We start from the raw sequence: 26,789 nt of genomic DNA on the forward strand, positions 1-26,789 counted from the left end.
CCGAAAGTTCCATCCTATCTTCTGTGGGTTTGGTTCCAATGTCGGTTGTTTTTACAGGCTTTGCAGTGTCGTTTGGGTCTTTCCCATGTGTGTATCACCAGTGGTCAGTCTGGGACCTGGGAAGAGGTCAAGCATTGGTTCAGGTCTCTGAGTCTTTGATATGTTGTTAATCAGGATCCAATTCATGTACATGCAGGTCAAGAGCTGGGAAAAGCAACTCCATAAAGTTGTTTATGAACACCTGGGCTTAAACCCAACCAGCAAAGGCCTTTTCGTTGAGGATCTCCAGGGAGCATGGTGGATCTGAAGTCCTGGACAGCTTCCTCTGCAACCCTCACTGCAGTCCACTAGTTGTCTGATCTCTGCTTGGTCCTCTCCCATCCTCATTTCTCAACCAAGGGAGTTCAGAGAGTGATAAGGCTGCTGTGGGGTTATTCCCAGGGCTCCAAGGAGTGTGTAGCAGGGCTTTTTGTAGGCCATCAGGAGACCAAAGATGATCTGAAGCACAAAACTGGGGACCTTCTTCCCCACCGGGCTAGCCTCCTAACTCAGTCACTTCCAGCCCATTTCTCATTCAAAGGAAGTCAGAGAGTGGTAGAATTGCTGAGGTGCTCCAGGGGCCAAGGAGGAGTGTTCTGAGGACTTTGAGGAAGGAATCTCCTAGAATTGCAGGTGATCCTCAGCCTCCAGAATGGCTCTCCTCTGTGCAGGATCTCTGAACCTGGAAACTCAGCCTTGTGGGACCCAGACTAGCCCCTGTCCCTGGTGATGGAAACCTCGCCCACGACAAACATTAAACCCCTGCCCTATCTGAGTCTTTTCTGGCCAATTGCTCAAATGGCCATCTAGTTAACCAACATTGTAAAAAGCACATATGCTTGGCAGTGAATCGAGATACCTGGCCAACCTGATTTACCAAGACCAATCCGCCATCTTCCCTGAGGATTCCTGCACATTTCTTGGTGGGCATGCCAAGAATGCAAGGCCATGACCATGACTTACACAGGCCATTTCTCAGAACTGTGTTTGTAGCAAGCTCCCTTGATATAAATACTTTCCTAGCAGACAAAAAACAGGCTTGTTAATACTCAGTATAGGAACAATCAACCTTACACACTCAGAGTTCCCCTCCTATACCACAACTCACTATGTATGCAGGCATGCATCTAGGCCCACCTGTATTAGCCCCTTGGAGAATCAGCTCAAACATCTGACATTCTGGCTACTGCTGTTGCTATGAATAGTAAAGTTCTTTATCTCTGACCCAGGAGTCTCATACCTTCTACTTGCATCCATGAAACAGGATAGCTTGTTAGCTTGCAAGTAGAATAAAATCTCAGGCCCTTTACAGTTCTGGACATTGACCTGCACCCATCAGACCCTCTGAGTCCAAGGTCCTCAGACCAGGCACCAGACTCCTCACACCAGGCACTAAATCCTGTCTTCCTCCAGCAGATACCAACTCCCAACCTAAGCTGCCAACTCTTCCTTCCCTGACTCCCCCTGCAGAGCCTAACTCCTACTTTTTGCTTCAGATACTGAGTTCCAGCCTCTCTCTCCAGAGAGTGAGTCCTGACCTCTTCTGCCAGAAATCTAGGGAAGACTCTGCCTCCAGAGGATAAGTCCCAGCCTCTGCCAGCAGGAGCTGGGTTTCTGAGCTCTCCCTCCAGAGACCAAATCTATACTCCTCCTCCAAACGCTAAGTCTTGATTTCAGCTTCAAAGAATCTAAGTCTCTACTTCTTAGTCCTGAGATGAAATCTCCAATTTTCACTGCAGAGGTGAAGTCTCAACTTTTACAAGTGGTCACCAATGCTGTCCAATGGCCTGACATCAAACAAATTGCTTTATTGCCACCATTACTCATGCAGAGGAGGAAGAAGGAAAAGGGACTGGCAGAGGTAGATGCTGGAGTCTCCCAAAGAGGGTGCATCTGGTGCATTTTAGAACTGATCCTAGGAGATCCAGGAATAGTAAGAGACCCTGGGCAGGGCATTCCTATCGTCTGTGGCTGGTTGGTCTTTAGATGATGGCCCAGGCAACCGGCGGTCCCATTTCTTGAGTGGAGAAGGTTGGAGAGCAGCAAGATTGGCCAGGAACAGCCTCAGGGGTCGAGATCAAGGGTGCAGAGGCCTTTTGGGAAAAGCAGTTGGATGTGGAGTGAAGGGGGCAGGATGCTGCCTGGGGTTCCGGATCCCTCCAGTTCCCGTAGTGTCCCTCCTGGAAAGCCCCTGCACACACCATGGAGAACCCCAGTGTTGACTGTGCCACTCTCATCGACGATGTCCTCCCCTGCACAAGAAGAGATGGGGCCATTAAATACCCAGGTTCCAGTGCATATCCAGCCAGCTCTGGCAGGGGGAGCATGCACTGGTATTTTGGTTTACCTCTTTGCCCCAGTGGACCCGCTCCACATCCAGCTGCTCTTCTAATAACTACCAGGGATTTATGGCCCAGTTTATCATGTGGGAGAGGTTGAAGAACAGTGAAATCCCACGGGATGGCCCCAGAGGTTAATGTGAAGGGTTAAGAAATCTCTTAGAGGAAAAAAAAAAAAAGAAAGAAATCTCTTAGAGGTAACTTCCAAGGAACGATTAGAAATCTCATCTAAGCTCTACACTTTCCAGCCACTTGGCCACCAGACGTTGTCCCGGCCATTCTCTATTGCCAGGATCTGGAAGGTTGATTGACTCGCTCAGCTTGACTCTGGAAGCCAGACTTGTTTAGCCCTCAGGGGCCTCCACACAGGGTGTATTATTCAGAAAAGTACAGATTAGTGCACGCCTGTGAAGAAAATGACTGAGGCCAAGGAAAGAACTGTCTGGAAGGATTAGAAGGAGCCATGGCCAGCCCTCATACTGGCAAAAGAGTAGTAGCTGTTCCCACCAACCAGACCAGAAAAAAAGCCATAAAAGCAAGACCTAAAAGAATAAAAAGATTTCCAAGAAGCTTTTATGATTTGTTAGATGGGGTCCTGGAGCAGTCTCAGCCAAGGGCTAATTATTCTCCATGACTGGGAAAAGACCTTCAGGAGAACTGTAATCAATGCCTCATGAATTATGGGTTTTTTTCCCCCAAACACTGTTCAAGAAGATAATGCAACACAACCGGGCACATGGGTGGCTCAGTCAGTTGAGTGTCTGCCTTCAGCTCAGGTCATGATCCCGGAGTCCTGGGATCGGACCCAGCATCAGGCTCCCTGCTCAGTGGAGAGCCTGCCTCTCCCTCTGCTCCTACCCCCTTCCTCGTGTGTGTGCACACCTCTCCTCCTCTCTCTCTCTCTCTCAAAAATAATTAGTTCTTAAAAAAAATTCAGCACAAGCATGTGGGATTTACCCCTGGGATGCTAGCTTATGACTAACCTATGCCAATCAATCAGTTTGATGCACCACATTCACAGAATGAAAGACTAAAAACCACATGATCATCTCAACAGATGCAGAAAAAGCATTTGACAAAGATCAACATCCATTCGTGATTTAAAACAAAAACACCTCTCAACAAAATAGGTATCGCAGAAACTTACCTCAACACAATAAAGCGCATTTATGAAAATCCCACAGCTAACATTATAATTAATGGGGGAAATGTGAGAGCTTTTCCTCTAAGATCCAGTACAAAGCAAGGATGCCCACTGCCACCACTTCTAGTCAACATAGCCCTGGACGTCCTAGCAAGAGAAACCAGGCAAGAAAAGGAAATAAGGGAAAAAAAAAAAAAAGGAAATAAGGGACACCTGGGTGGCTCAGTCGGTTAAGCCAATGCCTTCAGCTCAGGTCATGATCCCAGGGTCCTGGGATCGAGTCCCTCATCGGGCTCCTTGCTCGGCAGGGAGCCTGCTTCTCTCTCCGCCTTTGCCTGCCACTCTGCCTGCTTGTGCTCTCTCCCTCTCTCTCCCTGACAAATAAATAAATAAATAAATAAATAATAAATAAAATCTTAAGAAAAATACAAAGGAAACAAAAGGCACCCAAATCAGAGAGGAAGAAGTAAAATTATCTCTGTTTTTGGGTGAGAAGATCGGATGTGTAGTTACATAAAAAATGCTCAACATCACTCATCATCAGGCAAATGCAAATTAAAAGCACAATGAGATGTCCCTTTACACCTGTTAGAATGGCTAAAATGAAAAGCACAAGAAACAGCGAGTGTTGGAGAGGATGTGGAGGAAAAGGAGCCCCCATGCACTGTCGGTGAGAATGCAAACTGGTGCAGCCACTCTGGAAAACAGTATGGAGGTTCCTCAGAAAATTAAAAATAAAACTACCATGTGATCCAGTAATTCCACTACTATTTACCCAAAGAAAACAACAGCACACATTCAAACGGATATCTGCACCCCTATGTTAGCTGCAGCATTATTTACAATAGCCAAGATATGGAGGCAACCCAAGTGTCCACTGATAGACGAATGGATAAAGATGTGGTATACATACAAAGGAATAAACCTAGAGGACATTATGCTAGGTGAATAAACCAAAGACAGAAAGAAAAGTGATTCGTGATCTTGCTTATGTGCGGAGTCTCAATAAGTTGAATGCATAGAAACAGAGAGAACAGTGGTTACTAGGGGTGACCCTGGGGGAGGTAGGGGAAATGGGAAGATGTCGGTCAAAGTTTACAAAGTTGCAGTTATGTAAGATGAACAAGTTCAAGGAATCTAATGTGCAGCATGGTGATTATAGTTAATGATACTGTACTGTATACTGGAAATTTGCTGAGAGAGTAGATCTCAGGCATTCTTTTTTTTTTAAGATTTTATTTATTTATTTGACAGACAGAGATCACAAGCAGGCAGAGAGAAAGGCAGAGAGAGAGGAGGAAGCAGACTCCCCGCTGAGCAGAGAGCCCGATGTGGGGCTCGATCCCAGGACCCTGGGACCATGACCTGAGCCGAAGGCAGAGGCTTTAACCCACTGAGCCACCCAGGCGCCCCGATCTCAGGCATTCTTAATACACACACACATACACACACAACACAAAGGTAACAGAATGTGGGAAAACAGATCTGTTGACTGGCTTGACTGTAGTAATCATTTCACTACGTATATCTAACTGCTTAGTGGCTCTTGCCAATGGAATATGAAAAATGCTTGTATGTTTCTCCAGAATACTTTTTTTCTGTCTCTAGGAACACTGGAAGGGCGAGGGTTCTGCCTGTCTTCAGTGCTGATACATGCCAGGTGCCTAGAAGTTTATTTCATATTCAAGACGTATCTTCCTACAAGGAAAACAGTAAGCCCATGTGGCTTGAAGTTCAACTTGTGCGATGCATTCAAGAAGCAGTTCATTTGAGGCTACACAAATGCCTACAGAGAATAGAAACAAAAGGGTAAGCTCTCCAGTCCATTCTATGAAGATAGCCTATTTGTTTCCTTGGGCTGCTGTAACTGAATGCCACAAACTTGGGGCGTAAAGCAACAGAAATTTATCATCTCACAGTTCTGGAGCCTGGAAGTCTGCAATCAATGTGTTGGTGGGGCCACGCTCCCTCCGAAGCCTAAAGGTGACCCCTCCCTTGCCGCTTCCTAGTTTCTGGCAGTTTGCCAGAAATCTTTGGGGTTCCCTGATTCCAGCTGCATAATTTCACCCTCTGCCCTGTTACCACATGGCTTTCTCCCTGTGTCTCCCTAACTTCACATGGCTGTGAAGAGGAGACGGGAAGCGGGAGAGAGAAGAGAGAGAGAATTCACAAGCAGAGTCCCCACTGAGCGCGGAGCCCAATGTGGGCCTTGATCCCAGGACCCTGAGATCATGACCTGAGCCGAAATAGAGTCGGCCTCTTAACCAACTGAGTCACCCAGGCACCCCTTAATTTTTTTTATTTTGTAAACTCTTTACCCAATGTGGTGCTTGAACTCACGCCCCCAAGATCAAGAGTCCCACTCTTTCTCGACTGAGCCAGCCAGGTGCCCCTGGCCATCTTCTTATAAAGATGCCAGTCATATTGAATTAAGGGCCTGCCTTACAGCAATATGACTTCATCCTAGCTAATCCTATGTGCAATGACACTATTTCTACATTAAGTCACATTCTGAGGTACTGAGGGTTAAGACTTCAACATCTTTTTTTTAAGATTTTTATTTATTTATTTATTTATTTGACAGAGATCACAAGTAGGCAAAGAGAGAGAGAGAGAGAGAGGAAGGGAAGCAGGCTCCCTGCTGAGCAGAGAGCAGATTCAGGGCTCGATCCCAGGACCCTGGGGATCATGACCTGAGCCAAAGGCAGAGGCTTTAACCCACTGAACCACCCAGGCACCCCTTCAACATATTTTTTGCAGGAGCACAATTTAACCCATAACAGCATAATGAACAACAACAAAAACGTCAGGTTTATCTCATTCGGGAATATAGATGCAAAAATCCTAAATGAAAAAAAAAATCCTAAATGAAATATTAGCAATATATTAAAAGGATAAGGTATCATGACAAGTTGGGTTTATCCCTGGAATACAATGTTGGTTTATTATTGGAAAATTGAATAATGTAACTTACCATATTTATAGATCAAAAGAGAAAACTCATGATTGCCAAGAAAAACATAGAAAAAGTATCCAACACATTTTAGCAGCCATTTACAATTTTCTTTAAAACTTAGCACAGTAGGGGCACCTGGGTGGCTCAGTCAGTTAGACATCTGTCTTCGGCTCAGGTCATGATCCCAGAGTCATGGGATCGAGCCCCACATCAGCTCCCTGTTCATTGGGGAGCCTCCTTCTCTCTCTCCCTCTGCCTCTCCCTACTACTCATGCTCTGTCTCTGTCTAGCTCTCTCTCACTCTCACTCTCTCTCTCTTTCTCAAATAAATAAAAATTAAAACTTAGCAAAGTAGGAAGAAATGGGAACTTCTATAACCTGGTAAGGATCTCTACAAAAGAAAGAAAGAAAGAGAGAGAGAGAGAGAGAGAGAGAGAAAGGAAAGGAAGGAAGGAAGGAAGGAAGGAAGGAAGGAGAAGAAAGAAAATCATTATTCTCAGGAAATGTTGAAAGATTTCCATTTAAACAAAAAATTTTTAAAAACCCTGCAAGGGTTCTCCTATGAATGTTTCTCTCCACCACTGTACTGAAAATTCTAGCCAATTCAGCAAGAGCAGGAAAAAAGGGTATAAGGATCAGCAGTCTGTAGGGTCGGTAATCATAGAGAAGAAGGGCCGTGAGGCTCAGGTCAAGAGCTCAGGCTGCAGGATGACGATGTTGTGGATACTTAAAACAGAGCTCCGGGATAGTTCAATGCACACCTTTGGGAACCTGCACAGCCTCCTTTCTAAGCTAACAAAATTTAAAACTTCCCAGATACCTACCTGGGCTAACAACCAGGAGATCTGTATTTGGACTATGACCATGCTGGCTTTTCTCTGAGCCAAACCGCAGAAGCTGATAAGACACATGGACATCATATTTACCACAGAGAGTGAGGTACAATTTGCTACAGACCCACTTCCCCCAAAGCCACGCCCTATCCACACTGTGCTCCCCCACCCTCCAAGTCCTGCATTCGGAGTGCTGTACCCTAGTGTCTCACCATCCTTTCCCCCCAGATTGTGCATGGTCTTATACTCTGGCCATGCTGAGGATTTTCCACAATCATATTCAGATATTATACATATTATATACTATATATAGTATATGATATATTACCTCCATTTTAAACATAAGGAAACTGAAGCTCAGAAGGAATAAGAAATTTGACCAAAGTCAAACCACTCTGGTATGAGATAATAGAAAATATATATATGTTGGTCTCTGCCCCCTGATTCCTGCACAGAGCTCCTTAAAACCCTTGAATCTCCTAAGTGATAAAAGCACTAGGAGCATCTCTTGTTCTAATATTTGCCTTTGACCCTGGTTCCCGACGGGGTTCCTGAAACCTTGTAAATTACCAAGTGATAAGAACATTAGGAGCGGGGCACCTGGCTGGCTCAGTCGGAAAAGCATATGACTCTTTTTTTTTTTTTTCCTAAAGATTTTATTTACTTATTTGACACAGAGAGAGATCACAAGTAGGCAGAGAGGCAGGCAGAGAGAGAGGAGGAAGTAGGCTCCCTGCTGAGCAGAGAGCCCCATGCGGGCCTCGATTCCAGGACCCTGAGATCATGACCTGAGCTGGAGACAGAGGCTTTAACCCACTGAGCCACCCAGGCGCCCCAAGCATGTGACTCTTGATCTCAGGATCATGAGTTTGAGCTCAACTTTGGCTGTAGAGATGACTTAAATAAATAAAATTAAAAAAGAAAAAAGAACAGTAGAACCATCTTTTGTTCTAAAGATTACTCTAGGTGAGCTCCCAGACTGGGACTCATCACCAGAAAGACCAAGCCTTGATGAGAAGCCTGGGATTTTCAGCCCCGCCCTTGCGCACTTCTCCAGAGAAGGGAGAGGGTTGGAAACAGAGTTAATGAGCAATCGTGCCTACAAGAGGCAGGCTCCATCAAAACCCCAGTAGTATGGGGTTCAGGGAGCTTACAAGCGGGTGAACACATCCACATCCTGGAAGGGTGACACACCCCAACGCCACAGGGACAGAAGCTCCTGGGCTCGAGACCCTCCCAGACCTTGCCCTCTATATCTCTTCTTCTGGCTGTTCATCTGTATCCTTTATCATGTCCTTTCATAAACTGACAAATGTAAGTAAGTGCCTGCCTGAGTTCTGTGAGTCGCTCTGGTAAATTAATCGAACGTGAGGAAGGGGTCGTGGAAACCTCTGATTTGTAGCCACAACTTCTGGGGGTCACCTGGGGATCTACGACTTGCAGTCGGCATCTGAGGTGAGGAAGGGAGCGGTCTTGTGGGACTGAGCCCTCAACCTGGGGGATCGGACGCCATCTCCAGGCAGGTGGTGTCAGAATTGAGTTCAACTCTAGGACGCCCACCTCGTGTCATGGAGAATTGCTGGATGTGGAGAGAAACCTCCACACCTCTGGTGACCAGCTGCGTCAGAAGTGAAGTGTTCTGTGTAAAAGTAAAGGAAGAAGAAACCGAATTGAGGAAACAAACCCCCCACTCAGGCCCACATAAGCCCCCACACCAAGGCCCCTCCCCCAGGGACTGACAGCCACAGATTCTCAGCGGCTGCCTCACAGGCTTCCAGTCACTAATGACCTCAGGACTCAAATCCTTAGAGCCACGTCCCTGATACCACTGGCAGCTGATCCCTGACCTTCCAAAAGTGCCACTGGCCAAACCATAGGGCCCGTCAGAACACACAGGAAAAAAAAAAATCTCTCAAGTCTTGACTGTCAGGGTCTGAGACATCACCCTCTGGGAAGCTAACAAGTTTTAGAGCTGCTGACAGAAGACATGAGACTCGTGGGAATTTTACAGAGGATTTTCTCCTCAGGGCACAGCAGGCCGCATGCACAGGATGCGGGCGCTCCATGTCCTCCATGTCTCGAAGGGGTGACCTCTGGTGGATGCTACCCAGGCGGTGGGTTTCCAGTACAGCCAAGAAACGCTGAGCTTGGAGAATCCGGCCTGGTTTTTGTCCAGGAGGGAGACATTACCTCATCCCGCAAGGTTGCTCACTGTCAACACAATCCTGAGAAATGGCCACGGTAATGAGTATTCAGGGCCTTGTATTCTTAGACATCCAGGAAGTAGTCTACGGGCCAGGCCATTATCCTGCCACCCACACAGAGGAGTTGAGACTGATTTGTTGGTGTCTGGTGTCACTGTCAATGATGATAGGGAACACTACATGGGTCCAAAAGCAAACTCCATCCCCAATGGAAAGACAGTCTGTTCCCTGTCCTTCCCCCCCAAATACAAATTTATAGCCCAGAGGGCATAGTTTATTTCAGTCTAGGATTTGTTGTTAACTTTGACTGGAAACACCATTGCATAGGTTTGGGTAAGTCCCGCAGGCCATGGCATCAGCAGCCTGTAGCCAATCTACTGAGCTATGCCACCATCCGAGGCCACTCAGGCATCAGAAGAGGATGAATTTGTATCAGTCGGTCTAAACAAGGCCATGCTGGCCAGTGTGTGTGTGTGTGTGTGTGTGTGTGTGTGAGGTTCAGGAGCTGGCATTGACCCATCAGGCACAGCAGAATAGTTTAGGACAGCCCATGTCCACATGAGTCTCTGTTTTCGTCATCGCAAGGAAGTGATGACAGACCCAGCAGGTCAGGTTACCAGCTGCATTTGCTGCTTGACTCCAGGGAGACCGGTGTGATTGTTTTTCCAGGCTTCAGTGCTTGATCTACGGGGACAAAAAGAGGGTTAATTGTCTCTTCCTCTCACACCTCTCAGGGGCTAACCCAAGCGCTCCCCAAGCCCTACCTAGCCTTCCACAACCAGGAGATCAGTGTGTCCCATCCCAGTGCCTGTAACTTCACTTTTATCCCATCATCTCCTACTTGTACCCAGATCTTTCATCCAGAAGGGTCAGGTGCAAAAAGATCAAAGGCATTTTTATAAAATTTACAGGGTTGTTTTTGTTGTTTTCTTTTGTTTTGTTTTATGTCTTCCATCTTGGCCACTGGGGGGCACTGTAGGGGAACTCAGGGATCGTGCTATCCTCATCAGTATGGTCTGGCACCGCGGCCTGCCAACAAGACAATCCAGGTGACCGAACCAGAAAGAAGTTTGAATCTCCTAGGCCTCTTTTGGGCTGAGCTGCCACCCAGATGGTTACCAACCAGGTTAGCCAGGACTTGCCATGAGGAGGAAGAAAGACAGATGGTGTCCAGGAATGGCAGAGCCGAGGGCCTGATTTTCAAGCTATGTCTCTAAGAACTATGCCCCCCCCCTTTTGTTCTGATCATCATCTAGGAGGTATTCAATAGGAGATTATCTCTTTTTGCTGATAGCCACCTTCAGTGATCAATCTGCCTTACTAAGGTGTGTGGACCAGGAGGAGGTGAGAGGGGTAGTGTCTGAGATTCCTCTGAGTCCATTTTTGAGGAGCTTGTTCAGTGTTCATCAGCTATTGGCCAATGATAGGGAGCTTGGGATGGCTATGGAATACTTTGATTCCTGACCCGTTGTGGGGTGGCCTTTGTAAGAAAAGGTACACCGCTGTCAAGACTGCAAATGGTCTGCATCAGAAACATAGTCTTTAACTTTGTGTCCAGTCTCTGATGATGGCATGGGGTGGGGGGCAGGTAACAGCAGTGTTTGGAGGCAGCCCCGACCCCATCAGCCACTTGATTCCAGTCAGTCTCATCAGCGAACAGGTGTCTACACGGGTGACCCAGACTGACCTCAACCACTAACCATCCATTACTGATCCCCACAGGCCCCCATCATTGCCCCCCAGACCCCCATCAATCACACCACAGACCCTCTATCAGACAAGACCCGCCCCCCCACGGTCTCTCAGGCCCTAAAACCTCAAATCAAGTTCCAATTTTATGCCAGTTGCCATGAAGCTGTTTCTGAGAACCAGTTCTATTTCCTGTCCCCACCTCTCTAAGTCCACCTTCCCTAAGAGTGGCTCTTTTTCGCAGGGGCAGTGAGACTGCCGTTTCTGTGCCGCAGGAGAAAGCTAAATTGCTCTAAAGCTGTGATTTTCAAACTTTTTAAAAATATCAGAAGTCTTCTGAAAAACATAAGGGGAGGAGGCTCCTCGTGGAATTGGGGTTTCCTCGTTGAGCAAAACGAGGTCGGTCAAGACCAAGACCCCGCCCTTTCTGCAGCCATTCGCCCCGCCCACAGCTCAAGCGGACATTCTTATTGGCTGATAAGAGTGTCAGTCGCTTGACGGCCAAAAAGACACGTGCTACTTAAGAGGAGCAGGGCTCAGACGTTCTCACTGGTTGAAAAGGCTATCAATCAAGTTCATGATCCCGCCCCCTAGCGGCGGAAGAACCGCGGGTCGAGAGCCCGCGCTCCTGGATAGGCCGGCTGGTCAACCAGTCGCTCAGCGCGCTTGGCGACTCGGGAGCCAGAACTTTTGATTGGCTGCCCGCTGCCCTTTCAGCCGGAGAGCCCACCCTCCAAAGGTGTCCTGGGGGCTCTGCTGAACAGCGGAGTAACCCGAGGGTCGGCACCGGCCCACGGATCGGTCACAATTGGTTCTGCGTCTTCTTGAGCACCTCATGGCACAGAGACAGGCGGGCGGGCAAAGAGGCTCCGAGCCCAGCACAGCTTCTCTCGCCTGGTCCCCTAAGGTGTCGGGTTCGGTGCCCGGGAAGGGAGACAGCGAGACGGTTGTTCCAAGTGCTCAGTGGAGGGAGGGGTGTGCGCAGCAGCCACGCTAAGGAACACAAAGACCTGGGGGCAGGTCCAAGACCCTTTGGAAGCTTAACTCAAGAGGGCTACTTTATTTCTCACCTAGCGCAGAGGGATTGACTTGGATTCAGACCGCTGGAGTTCCACCCCAGTATAGGAGATTTTACCAACGTGTGTGTGTGTGATTTTAAATACACACACACACACACACACACACACACACACACACACACACACACGTACATATACATACACGCGCTTTCTGTAATTGTTTTCTGTATGATTTTGTAATATGGTAATGGTACTGTAGCTTACAACTCTAGTTAAAAAGTTAAGAAACGGGGCGCCTGGGTTAAGCCTCTGCCTTCCACATGGATCCTGGTCCCAGGGTCCTGGGATCAAGCCCCAAGTCGGGCTCTCTGCTCAGCAGGGAGCTTGTTTCCCCCTCTCTCTCTGTCTGCCTCTCTGCCTACTTGTGATCTCTGTCAAACAAATAAATAAAATCTTTTTAAGTTTAAAAACAGGAGCGACTGGATTGCTGACAAAGATAAATAAAATCTTTTTCAAATACGTTTAAAAGCAAACATAAAAGGGGCACTTGGGTGGCTCATTGGTTTAAAGCCTCTGCCTTCGGCTCAGGTCATGATCCCGGGGTCCTGGGATGGAGCCCCACATCCGGCTCTCTGCTAGGCAGGGAGCCTGCTTCCCTTCCTCTCTCTCTGTCTCCCTCTCTGCCTACTTGTGATCTCTCTCTCTCTCTCTCTGTCAAATAAATAAATAAAACCTTTTAAAAAAATAAAAAAATTTAAAAAAGCAAGCATAAAAAAGTCATAACTGACATCTGTTATTGGTTACACAATATACAAAATTTGTAAAATGTAACATTGATAACCTAAATTGTGAGGGGGAGAAGTAGAAATGTAAAGTAAACTGCTACTGAATTTAGGTTTCTACCAGCTTCTTTTTTTTTTTTAAGATTTTATTTATTTATTTGGCAGACAGAGATCACAAGCAGGCAGAGAGAGAGGGGGAAGCAGACTCCCTGCTGAGCAGAGAGCCAGATGTAGGGCCCAATCCCAGGACCCTGGGATCATGACCTGAGGCAGAAGGCAGAGGCTCTAACCCACTGAGCCACCCGGGTGCCCCTCGGTTTCTACCGGCTTCTAATAGGGTGTTGTTACAATTTGAAGATACTGTAAGTCTCATGGTAACTGCTAAGGAAAAACCTATAGTAATTACAGGAAAGAACATGACAAAGAACTCAAAGCATACTGATACCAAGACATCAAAGCACCGAAAAAGATTGTAGGGTAAGAAACAAGGAAAAACATCCATAAAAGAGCTAGAACACGATGAAGAAAATGGCAACAGTAAATCCTGACCTATCAATAATTACCTTAAATGTAAATAAATTCAATTCTCCAGTCAAAAGACATTAAATGGCTGAATTGATAAACAAACAAACAAGACTTAACACCACACCATCTATAAGCTCATTTTAGCATTAAGGACACTTGCAGACCGAGGGTGAAGGCGTGGTAAAAGGTATTTCAAGCAAATGTTAAGCCATAAAAAGTGGGTGTAGCTATATTTAAACCAGACAAAATAGACTTTAAACTAAAAATGGTTAAGTTTTATTAATCACAAGTCTTTTTCAGATCCCAAACTGATTCCTCTGAGCTTGTTGTTGTTTGGTTTTTTCCCCGAAAGAGAATTTCCCCCAGAGAAGAGGCCACATCTGCAGGGCAAGTGGAATTTTTCTGGAGAAAGCAGATTCCAGGTGAGAAGAACGATGGCCCAGAGGTGGGTATGACTTAGAATCCTGGCAGAAGCAGAGGCTAAAAAATGCGCCGAGAGGTTTTTTTCAGTTCGATGGAATCCGTTCGAGTCCCCACGTGTGTGCGTGCCAAACCTTGTTGTGACATTCAGAACACTGTGTGACCCAGACCCAAACCACCAGTTCTGTCTCATCCTGATGAGTTTAGGGCTTCTGAAGATTTCCTTTCTCCTCCCCTTCCGCCCTTCTTCCCTCTCTCCTCTTTCTACCTCCTCCTCCCCTCCTCCTCCTCCTCCTCCTCCTTCTTCTCTCCCATTAACAGCCTAGTTTATTTTGGTTTATTTTTGGTAGCATGACCACAGGTAAAAGGACAGCACACCCAATGCAGTTTGTGTGCGCTGTGTGGTGGTGGGGGTGGGGGGGCACAACAAAAAACAGAGAGAATAAACATGGGGTGCCTGGGTGGCTCAGTGGGTTAAGCCTCTGCCTTCAGCTCGGGTTGGGTCATGATCTCAGGGTCGTGGGATCGAGCCCTACATTGGACTCCCTGCTCGGTGGGGAGCCTGCTTCCCCCTCTCTCTCTGCCTTTCTCTCTGCCTACTTGTGATCTCTCTCTCTGTGTCAAATAAATAAATAAAATCTTTTTTAAAAACAGAGAGAATAAACAGCAAGGGGGATTAAGATTTTAAACAAGGGGAATCATCTCTGAGAAGCTGACATTTAGCAAAGATGCAAAGGAGGGCAGGGAGTTGGGAAAAGAATAAAAAGACAAGACTACAGCATTTCCAGGCCCCAGAAGTGTACCTGTCCTTGACACCTCGTGGCCTCCATCCATGGCTACTCTTTTCCCAAACTTCAGCTGACACCCTGGATCCTCATTCTGACCCTGGCTGAATTCCCCAGACCCTTTCTACCTTTGAGATGACTGACTCCAAGAATCCTGTCACTTTTCTGACAACTGCTGCTAAAGGCCCCGACTGGCCTAAGTCGTTTTTCAAACCTTGTCTTCAGAAACCACCACGTGCAAGACCAGACCCCAAGCCTCCCAGAAGTGATTGCTAGGGACTCCGAAACTGCCTTCTATTTCAAGTCCACGATCTAAACATTCCCCCAAACCATAATAACCACAATTTCATTTTTTTAGGGAACTTAGTCAAAAACTTCAATGGTCACTACATTAACATGAGTAAGGATTCATTCTTTCAACCAATATTGACAAACACTTAATCTGTGTCAGGCAATGTTACAAGCACTCTCAAATTAACCCTCTTGATATCCTTAGGAGAGAGTTAATGTCATTAGCCCCTGCTGATAGAAGAGTAAAATGGGGCTGGGGGGCACCTGGGTGGCTCAGTCGATTAAGCGTCTGCCTTCGGCTCAGGTCGTGATCCAGGGTCCTGGGATCGGGTCCCACGTGGGGCTCCCTGCTCAGAAGGGAGTCTGCTTCTCCCTTTCCCTCTGCCCCACCCCCAGATCATGCTCTCTCTTCCTTGCTCTCTCTCAAATAAATAATAAAATCTTTTTTTTTAAAGGAGAGTAAAATGGAAACATGAGGTCATACATTTGAGGTAGGGGGTTGTGATTTGAACTCAGGCTGTCTGGCTCAAGAACCCATCCTCTTAACCACTGTGACTGCCTCGCGATCATGGCTCTTGTTTCAAAATTCTCTCTTCAGTTGGATACTTCCTTTAGGTCTTTCTCAAATGTCATCTCAGTGAGGCCTTTTTCCTGGCCACTCTAGCTGAAATTCACACATTCACACACACACACACACGCACGCACGCACACACGCACGCACTCACTCACTCACTCACTCACTTTCCCCTTTCCTGCGTCATTTTTCTCTTTCAACATTTATCACAGTATTATATATTTTACTTATTGATCTAGCAATTAGCATTACTCAAAATTGTTATTTGTCTTTTACATTTGTTATGTTTTTTATAGAAGTCAGCTCTGAGAGGGCAAAGATTTTTGCCTGTTTCTTTTTTTTGAAGACTATTTATTTGACAGACAGAGATCACAAGTAGGCAAAGAGGCAGGCAGAGAGAGGGGGAGGAAGCAGGCTCCCCGCTGAGCAGAGAGCCTGATGCGGGGCTCCATCCCAGGACCCTGGGATCATGACCTGAGCCGAAGGCAGAGGCTTTAACCCACCGAGCCACCCCAGGCGCCCCTGACTGTTTTATTCACTGCTATATCCCCTGTCACACAGTAGGCACTTGGTAAACATTTGTGGAATGAATGAATGAATAAAGGAGGGAAAGAGGAAATTAACCCTGCCAATGAGGGTTGATTCCAAGATGCCTTGTCTGGATATAGGTTGGCCCTGGATTCGCTCCTCTGACTCATGCAGAGTGTTCTGGTCTGATCTATTATTAGCTCTGCTTACAAATATGAACATTTAAAATCGGAATCATGCCACTGTGATGAATTTCTATTACGAGAGTTTGTCCTGGGGGATCCTGGGGGGCTCACTCAGTTGAGTGTCTGCCTTTGGTTCAGGTCATGATTTTGGGGTCCTGGGACTGAGCCCCAAGTCTGGCTCCCTGTTCAGCTACAGGGAGTCTGCTTCTCCCTCTCCCTTTGCTCCTGCTCCTGCTCTCACTCTCTCTCTCTAATAAATAAATTTTAAAAATCTTATTTAAAAAAAAAGAGAGAGTTTGCCCTGACATGAGTTATGAGCCAGTTTAATTCCTTGTTCAATGCCCTACAGTGGTGCCCTTAACCCAAAGCCTGTTCTGGCCATTTTCACTTTTCTGAAGCTGTTTACAGCGAGATGAATCACTCTCAGGTTAATTTTTACAGTGACGATTTGATTCGTGCATCAATTTTCTTGTCTTATTTCAGCAGTAATGGCTTTGCCCCAGATATCTTCTTGGAGTCAGGCTGCTCCTTGAACAGCTTGGTTACAGTCTTGTTTCAGGAATCCTACTGGTTGTTCCCTCCTCCAGAAATGCCCTCGTATCTCTGTAGCTCATCTCTTGTTTTCCTCCCATTTCTTTCCTGAAAAAAATATCATCTTTCTTTTTTAAAAAATCATTTTCAACAAGGGCTAAGCTGACTACCCTATTTTTTTTATTTTTCAAGATTTATTTATTTTTTTGAGAGAGAGAGAGAGCATTCGAGCGGGGAAAGAGGCAGAGGGAGAGAGAGGGAGAGAATCTCAAGCAGACTCCACGCTGAGCCCAGAGCCCAATGTGGGGCTCGATCCCCTGACCCTGAGATCATGACCTGAGCCCAAATCAGGTGACTACCCTATTTAAATACAGGCTTCTGTCTCTTTACACTCCTGATCCCCCTTGCATTTATTTGTTTGTTTGTTTGTTTGTTTATTTTTAAGTAATCTCCACACTCGATGTGCAGCTCGAACTCACAACCTGGAGATCAGGAGTCAGATGCTCCATGGACCAAGCTGGCCTGGCACCCCCTGGTCCCCCTGAAATTTATTGCATACTTACCATCTCCCAACATACAGATAATGTCATTGGTTGCCTTCTTTATTGTCTGTCTCCCTCTGCTGGAACATAAGCCCTAGGGAGGCAGGAAGTTTTGAATCTTTTGTTCCCCGCTATCTCCCCACTGCTTGTAACAGTGCCCGGTATCCAGTAGGCACTCAATAAGTATTCACTGGATGAATAGCTCCTGTCATGTGAGCTTTTCTTTGTTTGTGGCCAGTTTTCACTGAGTCTAATATTTCAGGATCAAAATGTACAGGTTCTCATTTTGTGGAGAACGTTGGATCCTTCCACCAGTTTTAAAGCTCAGAGCTTTGCCTGCCATCAGTTTACTCCATGGTGCTTATGTCTATCAGTAACAGTCGTGAATCAGGTAAGATATTTTGGGTTTTATTTCCTAGGTAATCCATGACAAAAACTGTAAGCAGTGCCCCTTATGCAGTCCAGAATCGTCTGAGACGAGCTTTGCTAAAGCTTCTGGTTAACTTTGTGTAGGGTATAAAGTCAAAACTTCCAACCATCACCCCTGGGACCCTGTGGATCTCATCTCTAGCCACTCTTTTCCTGGAAGAGCCCAGGGTTTCCAGCGAGCACAATATTCCAGGCACACTGGCCTTCTGGTGGAACTTATCTGTGGATTTCTGTGTTTGTTAACTCCGGTCTTACCCACCACCTTGAAGGAAACTCCTTGAGGACCCAGACTGTTCTGGTGGGGATGCCTCCAGAAGCCGACCCTGACCCAGGAATCAAAGTCAAGTCGTTTATTTGGGGGTGGGGGAGTGGGCCAGCAATACAAAGAAGAGATAAGACAGCCGATGGAGACTGTTAGTAAGCAACTTAGCATTGGGGGTTAACCTGAGCGTGTTCCCACTGAGGGGTTCTGGGGACCAGCAGAGAACATACACCTTAGAGATGTCCCATCTGAGGGCCGAGGGGGCAAGGGTACTTACCTACCGGCTCTGATCTGTCATTGGTTAAGGGCTGCTGTCAAGGTGTGTTCATTTCCAGGCCCTTCCAGCCTGCTAGGTCCACAAATGGAACAGAATGGCCTTCTGCAGCTCGAGAGGAAGCCCTCCAGTGAAGACATACAGACACTGGCGGTTGGCAGTTGGCCGGCACACACTGGAGCTGCAGGGACACGCGGATACGGGCTGGGAACTCACAGTGTCTGTTACACGGCCTGTGACTGTCTTGTTCACAGGGCCTTGCTCATAATGAATGCCCTGTGAGACTGAAGGCTGAAGGAGGATGGTATCTGTTATGTTGCTAGAGCAGAGCTGGGTCCAACAGATCAAGGTTCAAACATCCCTGGAGTCAAATGGTAGGGTGAAAGCCCTCTGTGTTTAGGCCCTCTGGTCACTCACGCTGGCCTCCGCCAACACCCCCACCCTGAGAAATTCCCAGGGCAGGCATCCTGGTATGTGTCTGGGACACTGTCAGGACTTGACCCAGGGTAGGCAACAAACTTCCACCTCTTCATCTCAGTGTGGTCCTTAAAAGCGCAGTGGCTTGCCGGAATGGCTACAGTGAGAATGATGGAGGGTGCCGAGCAATGGTGGGGATGTGGTGCTCACCACCATGGGATGTGGAGATTGGAAACCTGGCATCATTTACTAAAACTCATCCCATTTTGCCTGTGACTTAGGCCCTAGGCTTATGCCCAAGAGAAATGAGTGCATCTATCCATCAAAAGATGTATACAACAAGGGATGCCTGGGTAGCTCATTCGGTTAAGCATTTGCCTTCAGCTCAGGTCATGGTCCCAGGGTCCTGGATCAAGTCCCGCATAAGGAATCTCTGCTCATTGGGGACCCTGCTTCTCCCTCTTCCCCTCCCCCTGCTTATGTGCTCTCCCTTTGATGAATAAATAAATAAAATCTTTTAAAAATGTATATAACAACAAAAAGATGTGCATAAGAATGTTCAGAGAATTGGGGCACCTGGGTGGCTCAGTCATTTAAGCATCTGCCTTCAGCTCAGGTCATGATTCCGGGGTCCTGGAATCGAGCCCTACATCAGGCTCCCTGCTCAGTGGGAAGTCTGCTTCTCCCTCTCCCTGTGCCCACCACTCCCCCTGCTTGTGTGTGCTGTCAAATAAATAAATAAATTTTTTTAAAAATTTCACAGTTCGGGGTGCCTGGGTGGCTCAGAGGGTTAAGCCTCTGCCTTCGACTCAGGTCTTGATCTCAGGGTCCTGGGATCGAGCCCCACATCAGGCTCTCTGCACAGCAGGGAGCCTGCTTCCGCCCCCCCCCCCACTGCCTGCCTCTCGGTGTACTTGTGATCTCTCTCTCTCTGTTGAATAAATAAATAAAATCTTAAAAAAAAATTTCACAGGGCGCCTGGGTGGCTCCGTGGGATAAGCCTTTGCCTTCGGCTCAGGTCATGGTCTCAGGGTCCTGGGATTAAGCCCCGCATCGGGCTCTCTGCTCAGCAGGGAGCCTGCTTCCCCCGCCCCTGCCTGTCTCTCTGCCTACTTGTGATCTCTGTCTGTCAAATAAATAAATAAAATCTTTTTTTAAAATGTTCACAGAATCATTCTTTTTTATTTTCTTTTTTATTTTTTTAGAATCATTCTTTTTTTTAAAAAGATTTTATTTATTTATTTACTTGTCAGAAGAGAGAGAGAGAGTGCGCACAAGCAGGCAGAGTGGCAGGCAGAGGCAGAGAGAGAAGCAGACTCCCTGCCGAGCAAGGAGCCTGATGAGGGACTCCATCCCAGGATCTCGGGATCATGACCTGAGGCGAAGGCAGCAGCTTAACCTTCTGAGCCACCCAGGCATCCTGACAGAATCATTCTTAATAGCCCCAACAGAAAACTCCCCAAAGGCCCATCAACACTGGAACCGATGAGTATGATCTAGTCACACAGTGGAAGAGATTACAGCAATGAGAACAGACAAACTACCGGTTATATAACGTGGTTCCATCTCACAAACCTCACACCGAATGAAGGAAGCTGGACGGGAAAACGTATGATTGCATTTATATGGACGTCCCAAGGCAGGGGGTGGGGGGTTGGACCTGAAGGGAGCTTTTAGTGTTCGTTCATATGTTCTCTTTCTTGACCTGGTCCTGGTTACGTGGGAGTGTCCAGTTTGTAAAACGTAAATGAGTAAATGAGCTTTGAAGGCTGTATGTACATTTTATTTATTTTTTTTTAAGATTTTATTTATTTGAGAGAGAAAGAGCATGAGTGGTGGGGCCAGGGGGAGGGGGAGAGGGAGAGGCAGACTCCCCGCTGAGCAGGGAGCCCGACTTGGGGCTCGATCCTAGGACCCCAGGATCGTGACCTGAGTCGAAGGCAGACACTTAACCAACTGAGCCACCCAGGGGCCCCTGTCTGTACATTTTTTTTTTATTTTAAGATTTTTATTTATTTATTTGACAGAGAGATCACAAGCAGGCAGAGAGGCAGGCAGAGAGAGAGGAGGAAGCAGGCTCCCTGCTGAGCAGAGAGCCCGATGCGGGGCTCGATCCCAGGACTCTGAGATCATGACCAGAGCCGAAGGCAGCGGCTTAACCCACCGAGCCACCCAGGCGCCCCTGTCTGTACATTTTAATTCAATGTTCAGAACAAAGAAGTTTTGAGGTGGCTGGTGTGGCTGGGAGGGGAAGGAAGGTGGTATTGTTGCCATCAGGAAGGGAGCAAAAGCGGGGATTTTTAGGATTTAGTCTAAGTGACAGCTCTTGTTTGGCCAGAACGGAGGTTTCTTGAGATTCTGGGAGCTTGAGAAGGAGGCAGAACTGGGGGGGTATTGGAAGCATGCAGCCTCAGAGGCCCTAAGCCTGAAGGCCACTGACGGTAGGCCATGGCGCCTACACCACAGGAGCAAAATTATCACGTTTCTCAAGCACATACTGAACCAGTCCCTGCTCTAAGCACACGGGCGTGCCCGAACACCTGCGCTCGTGCAGCTTACCTCCCGAATGTGGTCAGTGGGGGGACAGATTCTCGGGTGGATGGTAGGGTATGGCGGCAAGAAGCTGAGGTTTCTTCCCCCAATATACTCAGGTACTTGGTGGCCGGGCTAGCACATTCCTTTCACTTCCCGTCCCAGTACCTATGGGCTGGAAGGTGGAGAGTGCTCTCTTTACACACTGGGATTCTCTGCTTTGGGGCTTAGCCTCAGGTTGGGAGACAGGCCCCACAGGGAAGCACTCGGGAAATGAAATCACTCACTTCCAGAAAGGCTCACATGGACGTTGCTCCCACCTTAGCCATGCACCGGTGGGCTGGGGCTCCTTCTGAGACTGATCAGCTGGAGGCAGAGACATCACCTCTAGCGGTGGGTCCATCGGGACAGATTTTCTTCTGGTAGCCAGGGACTGGGGGCTCCTGCACGCTCCGAAGTCCCAAGCAGGGACACACAGAGAGATGGCAGCAATGAGCATGTGATCTCAAGTTGTGAAGTATGAGCTTTGGAACAGGGCCACTGGGCAGAGGGCAGAGATGCCAGGGGCATGAAGGGGCGCCCACATGTCCAGAATTAACAGGAATTTAGGGGAGATTCCCCGGAAAGATAAAGAGAGCCGGAGCAAGTCTCCTGAGCTCCATCTTCCAGAACAGAGAGAGACAGAGACAAAGAAAGAGGAAGGCTGAAAGAATGAGCCCTATGTGGGGAGACAGCCTATTCCCAGAGAAAGAACATGCAGGGGGGGAAATTCCTGCAAGTGAGGGGGCGGGGAGAGAAGAGGAACAGGCAGAGACATGCATGCATACACAGAGATGTGTGTCTTGAGTGCAAGACCACCCAGACTGGGACAGAAGGGGAGAGAGAGGCATCCAGACTCACCAAGACACAAGACAGGCAGAAACATCAAAACGTAGAGAGAAACAGAGAAGGTGGCGAGGGAGACAAAGGCTTGCGCTTAGCAACAGAAAAGCCCTGTTCGGACACACCACCCTCAATTCCCAGTCGTCCTGCCCCTTCTTCTATGATTGGTTGCCACTGATTTCTTCCCATATGCCACACCCCCATGCAGAGGAGCCCTGAGCCACCCTTAAGGAGCCCAGACTATTCTGCCAGAGAGAGATGCCACACGGAAGAAGACTGAAATGCCAGACATGCGAGTGAAGAAGCTACGTGGGACATCTGTCCCAGTTAAAGGTGCCTTCAGCCCGCCGCCACCATCTGACTGCAACCACCTGAGGCTCCAAGAGGAGCCACTTAGCTAAGCCCAGTCCACCACAGGACAACGAAAGAGAATGCTAAATGGTCATCTCAAGCCACTAAGTCTTACGGTGTTTGTTACCCAGCAACAGATAACCAGAACAGGCTGCAGTGGCCTTTTAGAATCTGACACGCCCATTTCTGCACCCCGCTCCCACACACAACAAAACCGACACCAGCCAGTCAGACTTTTAGTCCCTTTAATTAGGTGCTCTGAAGAAAGGGCAGAATGACAGGCAGGCGGTGGAGAAGGTGATGGTTCTTGAGCCCCACTTGGCAACGGGTCAGTCCTCATCCTCTGGTAGCTGGATCTTGCTGGGGTCAAAGCAGTTGGATTCCATGATGGGGAGGCCATTGGCCTCTCGGTATTTAACAAGCCTCTCAGCTTCTCGGCGGGCCCACTCCTGCATTCTGGAGGCAGCAGCATGGGGGTGGATGTGAGGGAGCCTCACTGGACACCAATCCCTCTCTTAGCTCCCCAATCCCCACTGGCACAAAGAGCAGGATTCCTGGCTCAGCCCCCTTCAATCTCCACCCCCACCCATTCCACTCTCTCAGACACCCCCATGCACCTGTAATCAGGCAGATAAGCTATAAAGGTGCTGCCAAGGACCAAGACAATGGAGAAGCCAAAGAAAAAGACGATCCGCATGTTCCAGAGGTCCACAACAGGGTCCTTGTCATAACCGTGGGAGTCTGGGTTCTGTGGCAAGAAGAGGAAAAGGTCAGTGAGGGCTTCCTGTGGCTCCATAAAACCTTATGCCGGCCCTGCATAAGCTGGTCTCCAATTTCACCTCAGACCCATCTCCCCTCTCTCCTTTAATTCCTCTTTCTAGTCTAGGCCTTCCTACCACAGGGCCTTTGCACTTACTGTTCCCTCTGCCTGGAAAGTCTTTCCCCCTGATAGCATCATGGCTAGGTCTGTCTCCTGGCTCAAAATATTGGCTTCATAATCACTTCCCTTAGGAGGCAGTCCCTAGTCACCTTATCCGTTACTTGTCTTAAACTATAGGATATTGCCATGTTTATAGGTTAAAGATGGTTGCATATTGCTAATTTCCTATGGTTTCACCTAAAATTACCCCCTACCCCCCAAGTCACTCCCCATCCACTTATCTTGCTTAACTTTCTTTCTAGCAGTTACCAGTTTACCAAGGTAGCAGCATCTCCCCAGATCCTATCACATTATCTTATTACATACTCAATAGCACGGTTTCTGAATGTTTTACATGACTATCGTCTGTGCTCCCCATTACCATATAAGCTCTAGGAGGGCAAGGGCTTTGTCTGATTTCCACACTGCTGAACTCCTAAGGGCCCTGAACCACACCTGGCATACAGCAGGCCCTGGGTCCTTATTTACAGAACGAATGAATAAATGAGTAAGATCCTATATATCCAAGCCAGAGGATAGTACTGATGAAGAACCTACAGTGTGCCGTACACAAACTTCACAATGTATCAGGGAGGTGGAAAGTAGCAATAATGATTAACACTTTCTAATGCTGAATACTAGGTTGCAGCTGCTCTTCTGAACATTTTGACTCATTTAATTACATGAGGCAGATGTAGCATTTTACTTTCTAGAAGGCGTACTCATACTTTCCCCATTTTACAAAGAGGCACCAAGGAGTTAAGCTATTTGACCAAGGTCACAAAGATGAACAACTATCAGTGCTTGTATTCCAACCCTGGCATTCTGGTTTCAGAGTCTGCTATCCCCACAGCACAGCGGACCCGGTTCCCCCACACGTTCATCTCGGCGAGTTTGGGCAAGTCACCTAACATCTTTATGCTTCAGCGTCCTCATCGGTAGAATAGATATGCTCATAGTACCTACTTCGAAATGGGGTTGTTTTGAGGATTAGATAAGATAATGTACCTAAAGTGTTTAGAGCTCTGGCACCGAGCAAGCCCCATAGGGGTGTTTAGTATTACTGCCGTTATGTTATACTGCTTCTAACGTGTTTTGAGCATCGCCCACTTCAGGTTTGATACCCGTCTTCAAAACAAAGCCAATCTTGCCCCCGGCCCTGAACTGAAGATTACCAGGGGACAAAGAAGGAAATCAAGCTAGCAAAGTTCCCAAGTCTTCGAGGATCTCATCAGCAGCGCAATCCTCAGCCGCTTAAGAACGTCCTCTACGGCGTCCCGTCCGTCGGCCCCTGACTGACCCTTCTTATGTTCCGTTTCCCCTCCCTCTCACCTTCTCGTAGAGGTTTTCGTCCTCCGGATCTGGGTCCTCCTGCCAGCGTACGGTCGGTTCCGGCGTCCGCTTTCCAGCCACAGCCGACGGGGCGATCACGGCCCTGGCCGAGCTGGATTCCCAGCGAACGCGGGCGGCTGGGAGCCCTCGCGTCGCCGCTACTGCCAAAAGGCGGCGAGCGCTCCAACCCAACAGCCCGGCCGCCATGACAGGTTGTGCAGCAGGCTCTCAAGGGCGGGGACGGAAATGCCACTGTGCGCAGCTGCAGTTGGCCCGGGCGCGACAATTGTCGCTCCGCCCCCGCCGCACTAAATAGGTCCCGAGCCCGGATTTGGTTTTCAAGTGAGGTGAGGCGCTGAGTAGCCCCTCTTTCCTTCCCTCTGTCATGGCCTCACGGGGGTGACCATTTTCCCAACCTCGGTGAGGCCAAGGAATTTCTGGCTGATAGGTTGGCCCAGTCCCTTGATAAGAAAGCGTTGACATTTGGGTGGCCGCAGGTCCCAGCCAATGGCACGGAGATTTCCCTCGTCCTCTGGGGAAAGGGGCGGAGCTTCCGTTTGTCTTTCATCTTCGAAGGAAGCCAAGCTTCTAAAAAGCGGGCCTCGCCGGATTGGCCAATAGCTACTCCTTTTCGCGACTTGCGAGCGTTCGCAGGGAGAGTGGGGAGGTGGCATACGCTTGCCAATCAGAGCCGGCCAGGGCTGGCCGTCGGCGGCCGGCGACCAATAGACGAGGCCGGCCAGAGCGCGCTCCCTTAGTAGGTGGATGGTGGTCGAAGCGCCGGCTCCCTTCTCGTCGTCGCCATTTTGTGCTGGTGACTGCGGCCGGCCGGGAGTAGGCGGCAGTGGGTTTCCTGGGGAGGGTAGCGCGCTTGGCGCTTCTCCCCTCCCCGCTCCTCCGCCCTTCTGCCTCCGGCCTCGGACTGGGCGGTGGTGTGGGCCGGCTCCGGCTGAGCTGGGAGAGTTGGAGGAGGTGGCGGCGCGCCGAGGTGATGTCCGGGAGCCCTCCCTTGACAGCCCGGGCCGAGAAGGTGAGCGTCGTCGCTGGTCGTGGGGGCGGAGGTAAGGGGCCGGGGGCGGGCGGGTGCGGAGAGGAGGCGCGAGGGCGAACTATGGGACGTGGGCCTGGGCTACGCGCGGAACCCAGGCGTGCGTGCATGGCCTGAGCCCGGGAGGGGGTGTCTTCCCCCCCCCCCACTGCTTTTGAGAGCGGAGGCGCGTGCGCGATTGGGGCACAGAATGGGTGCACGCGGGTTGGGGGAAGGGAGGGACCGATGGGAGTGGGTTTCCGTGGTATCTGCGACACCGAACTTTATCTGTGGAGGGGCCGAGGTCTTTATCCATAGGGGAGGGGGTGTGCTGTCTGTTCCGTGTGACTTGGGTACTTACCGATCCATGGGGAAGAATTCTGTGACTCCGGTCCTTATTCTTGGGTGGGGGAGGAGGGAAAAAGTCTGTGACTCTGGTCTTTATCCTCGCAGTCTGTGCTGTAACTCAGGTCCTTATCCATGGGGAGGGGTCCTTATCCTTGGGGAGTTCTTCTTGGGACTGGCCCTAACCAACCCACTTGCTAGGCGGGGAGGGAGCTAAAGGAATGTGTGCATGACTTACTGCCCCTTCTTTGGGGAGGAGTTCGAATCAGTGACTCTGGCGCTCATCCTTTGATGGGCCTCAGTGTGTGATTATGGCCTGTATTTATTGTGGGTTCCTGTCTTGTGATTTGGGCCCATAGTTATTCGGGGCGCGTGTCTGTGACTTTGGTCCCTATCTGTTGTGGATACCGGTGTGTGACTCCGACCTCTTTGCCAGAGTTTGCTGAGGGTTTTGTATCTGGCTCTCAACCACTGGGGCCCCTGGTTGTGATTCTAACTCTTATCCATCTGGGAGCAGGCAGCCCTGGTTCCCTGTGGCTTAAGGAGGAAGAGAAAATTGGTTGTGTGTATACATGGGCAAAAGGTGTGGTGGCTACCTACTGTTGGGCAGGTGTTGTTGCTGCCTAGCTTTGC

At 48.7% G+C, this 26,789-nt stretch overlaps 3 protein-coding genes across 8 annotated transcripts in view; 1 reads left to right on the plus strand and 2 right to left on the minus strand.

The window, feature by feature from the left end:
• The window catches only part of LOC111150571 (zinc finger protein 674-like), an 886,492-nt gene that overhangs the window by 592,931 nt on the left and 266,772 nt on the right, over positions 1-26,789 (minus strand). The gene's annotated exons all lie outside the window — the stretch shown is intronic.
• LOC111150594 (NADH:ubiquinone oxidoreductase subunit B11) lies at positions 22,762-25,198 on the minus strand. The gene is made up of 3 exons (XM_022508102.1): positions 24,785-25,198; positions 23,151-23,281; positions 22,762-22,989 (listed from the first exon to the last, which is right to left on the minus strand). Exons 1-3 carry the CDS (start codon positions 24,989-24,991, stop codon positions 22,863-22,865), a joined length of 465 nt encoding a protein of 154 aa, XP_022363810.1. The 5' UTR covers positions 24,992-25,198; the 3' UTR covers positions 22,762-22,862.
• The window catches only part of LOC111150572 (RNA binding motif protein 10), a 30,014-nt gene continuing 28,774 nt past the window's right edge, over positions 25,550-26,789 (plus strand). For 5 of the 6 annotated variants that reach the window (XM_022508061.1, XM_022508063.1, XM_022508062.1 and 2 more), the window contains exon 1: positions 25,707-25,845. In XM_022508061.1, the coding sequence (XP_022363769.1) occupies positions 25,776-25,845 (70 nt within the window). In that variant the 5' untranslated portion in view covers positions 25,707-25,775. Of the gene's footprint in view, positions 25,846-26,789 lie in introns of all 6 variants that reach the window. The other variant, XM_022508060.1, reaches the window with a different exon arrangement.

Source organism: Enhydra lutris, unplaced genomic scaffold (assembly GCF_002288905.1).
Source record: "Enhydra lutris kenyoni isolate GAN:26980312 unplaced genomic scaffold, ASM228890v2 scaffoldscaffold23, whole genome shotgun sequence".
NCBI classification, from domain to species: Eukaryota; Metazoa; Chordata; class Mammalia; order Carnivora; family Mustelidae; genus Enhydra; species Enhydra lutris.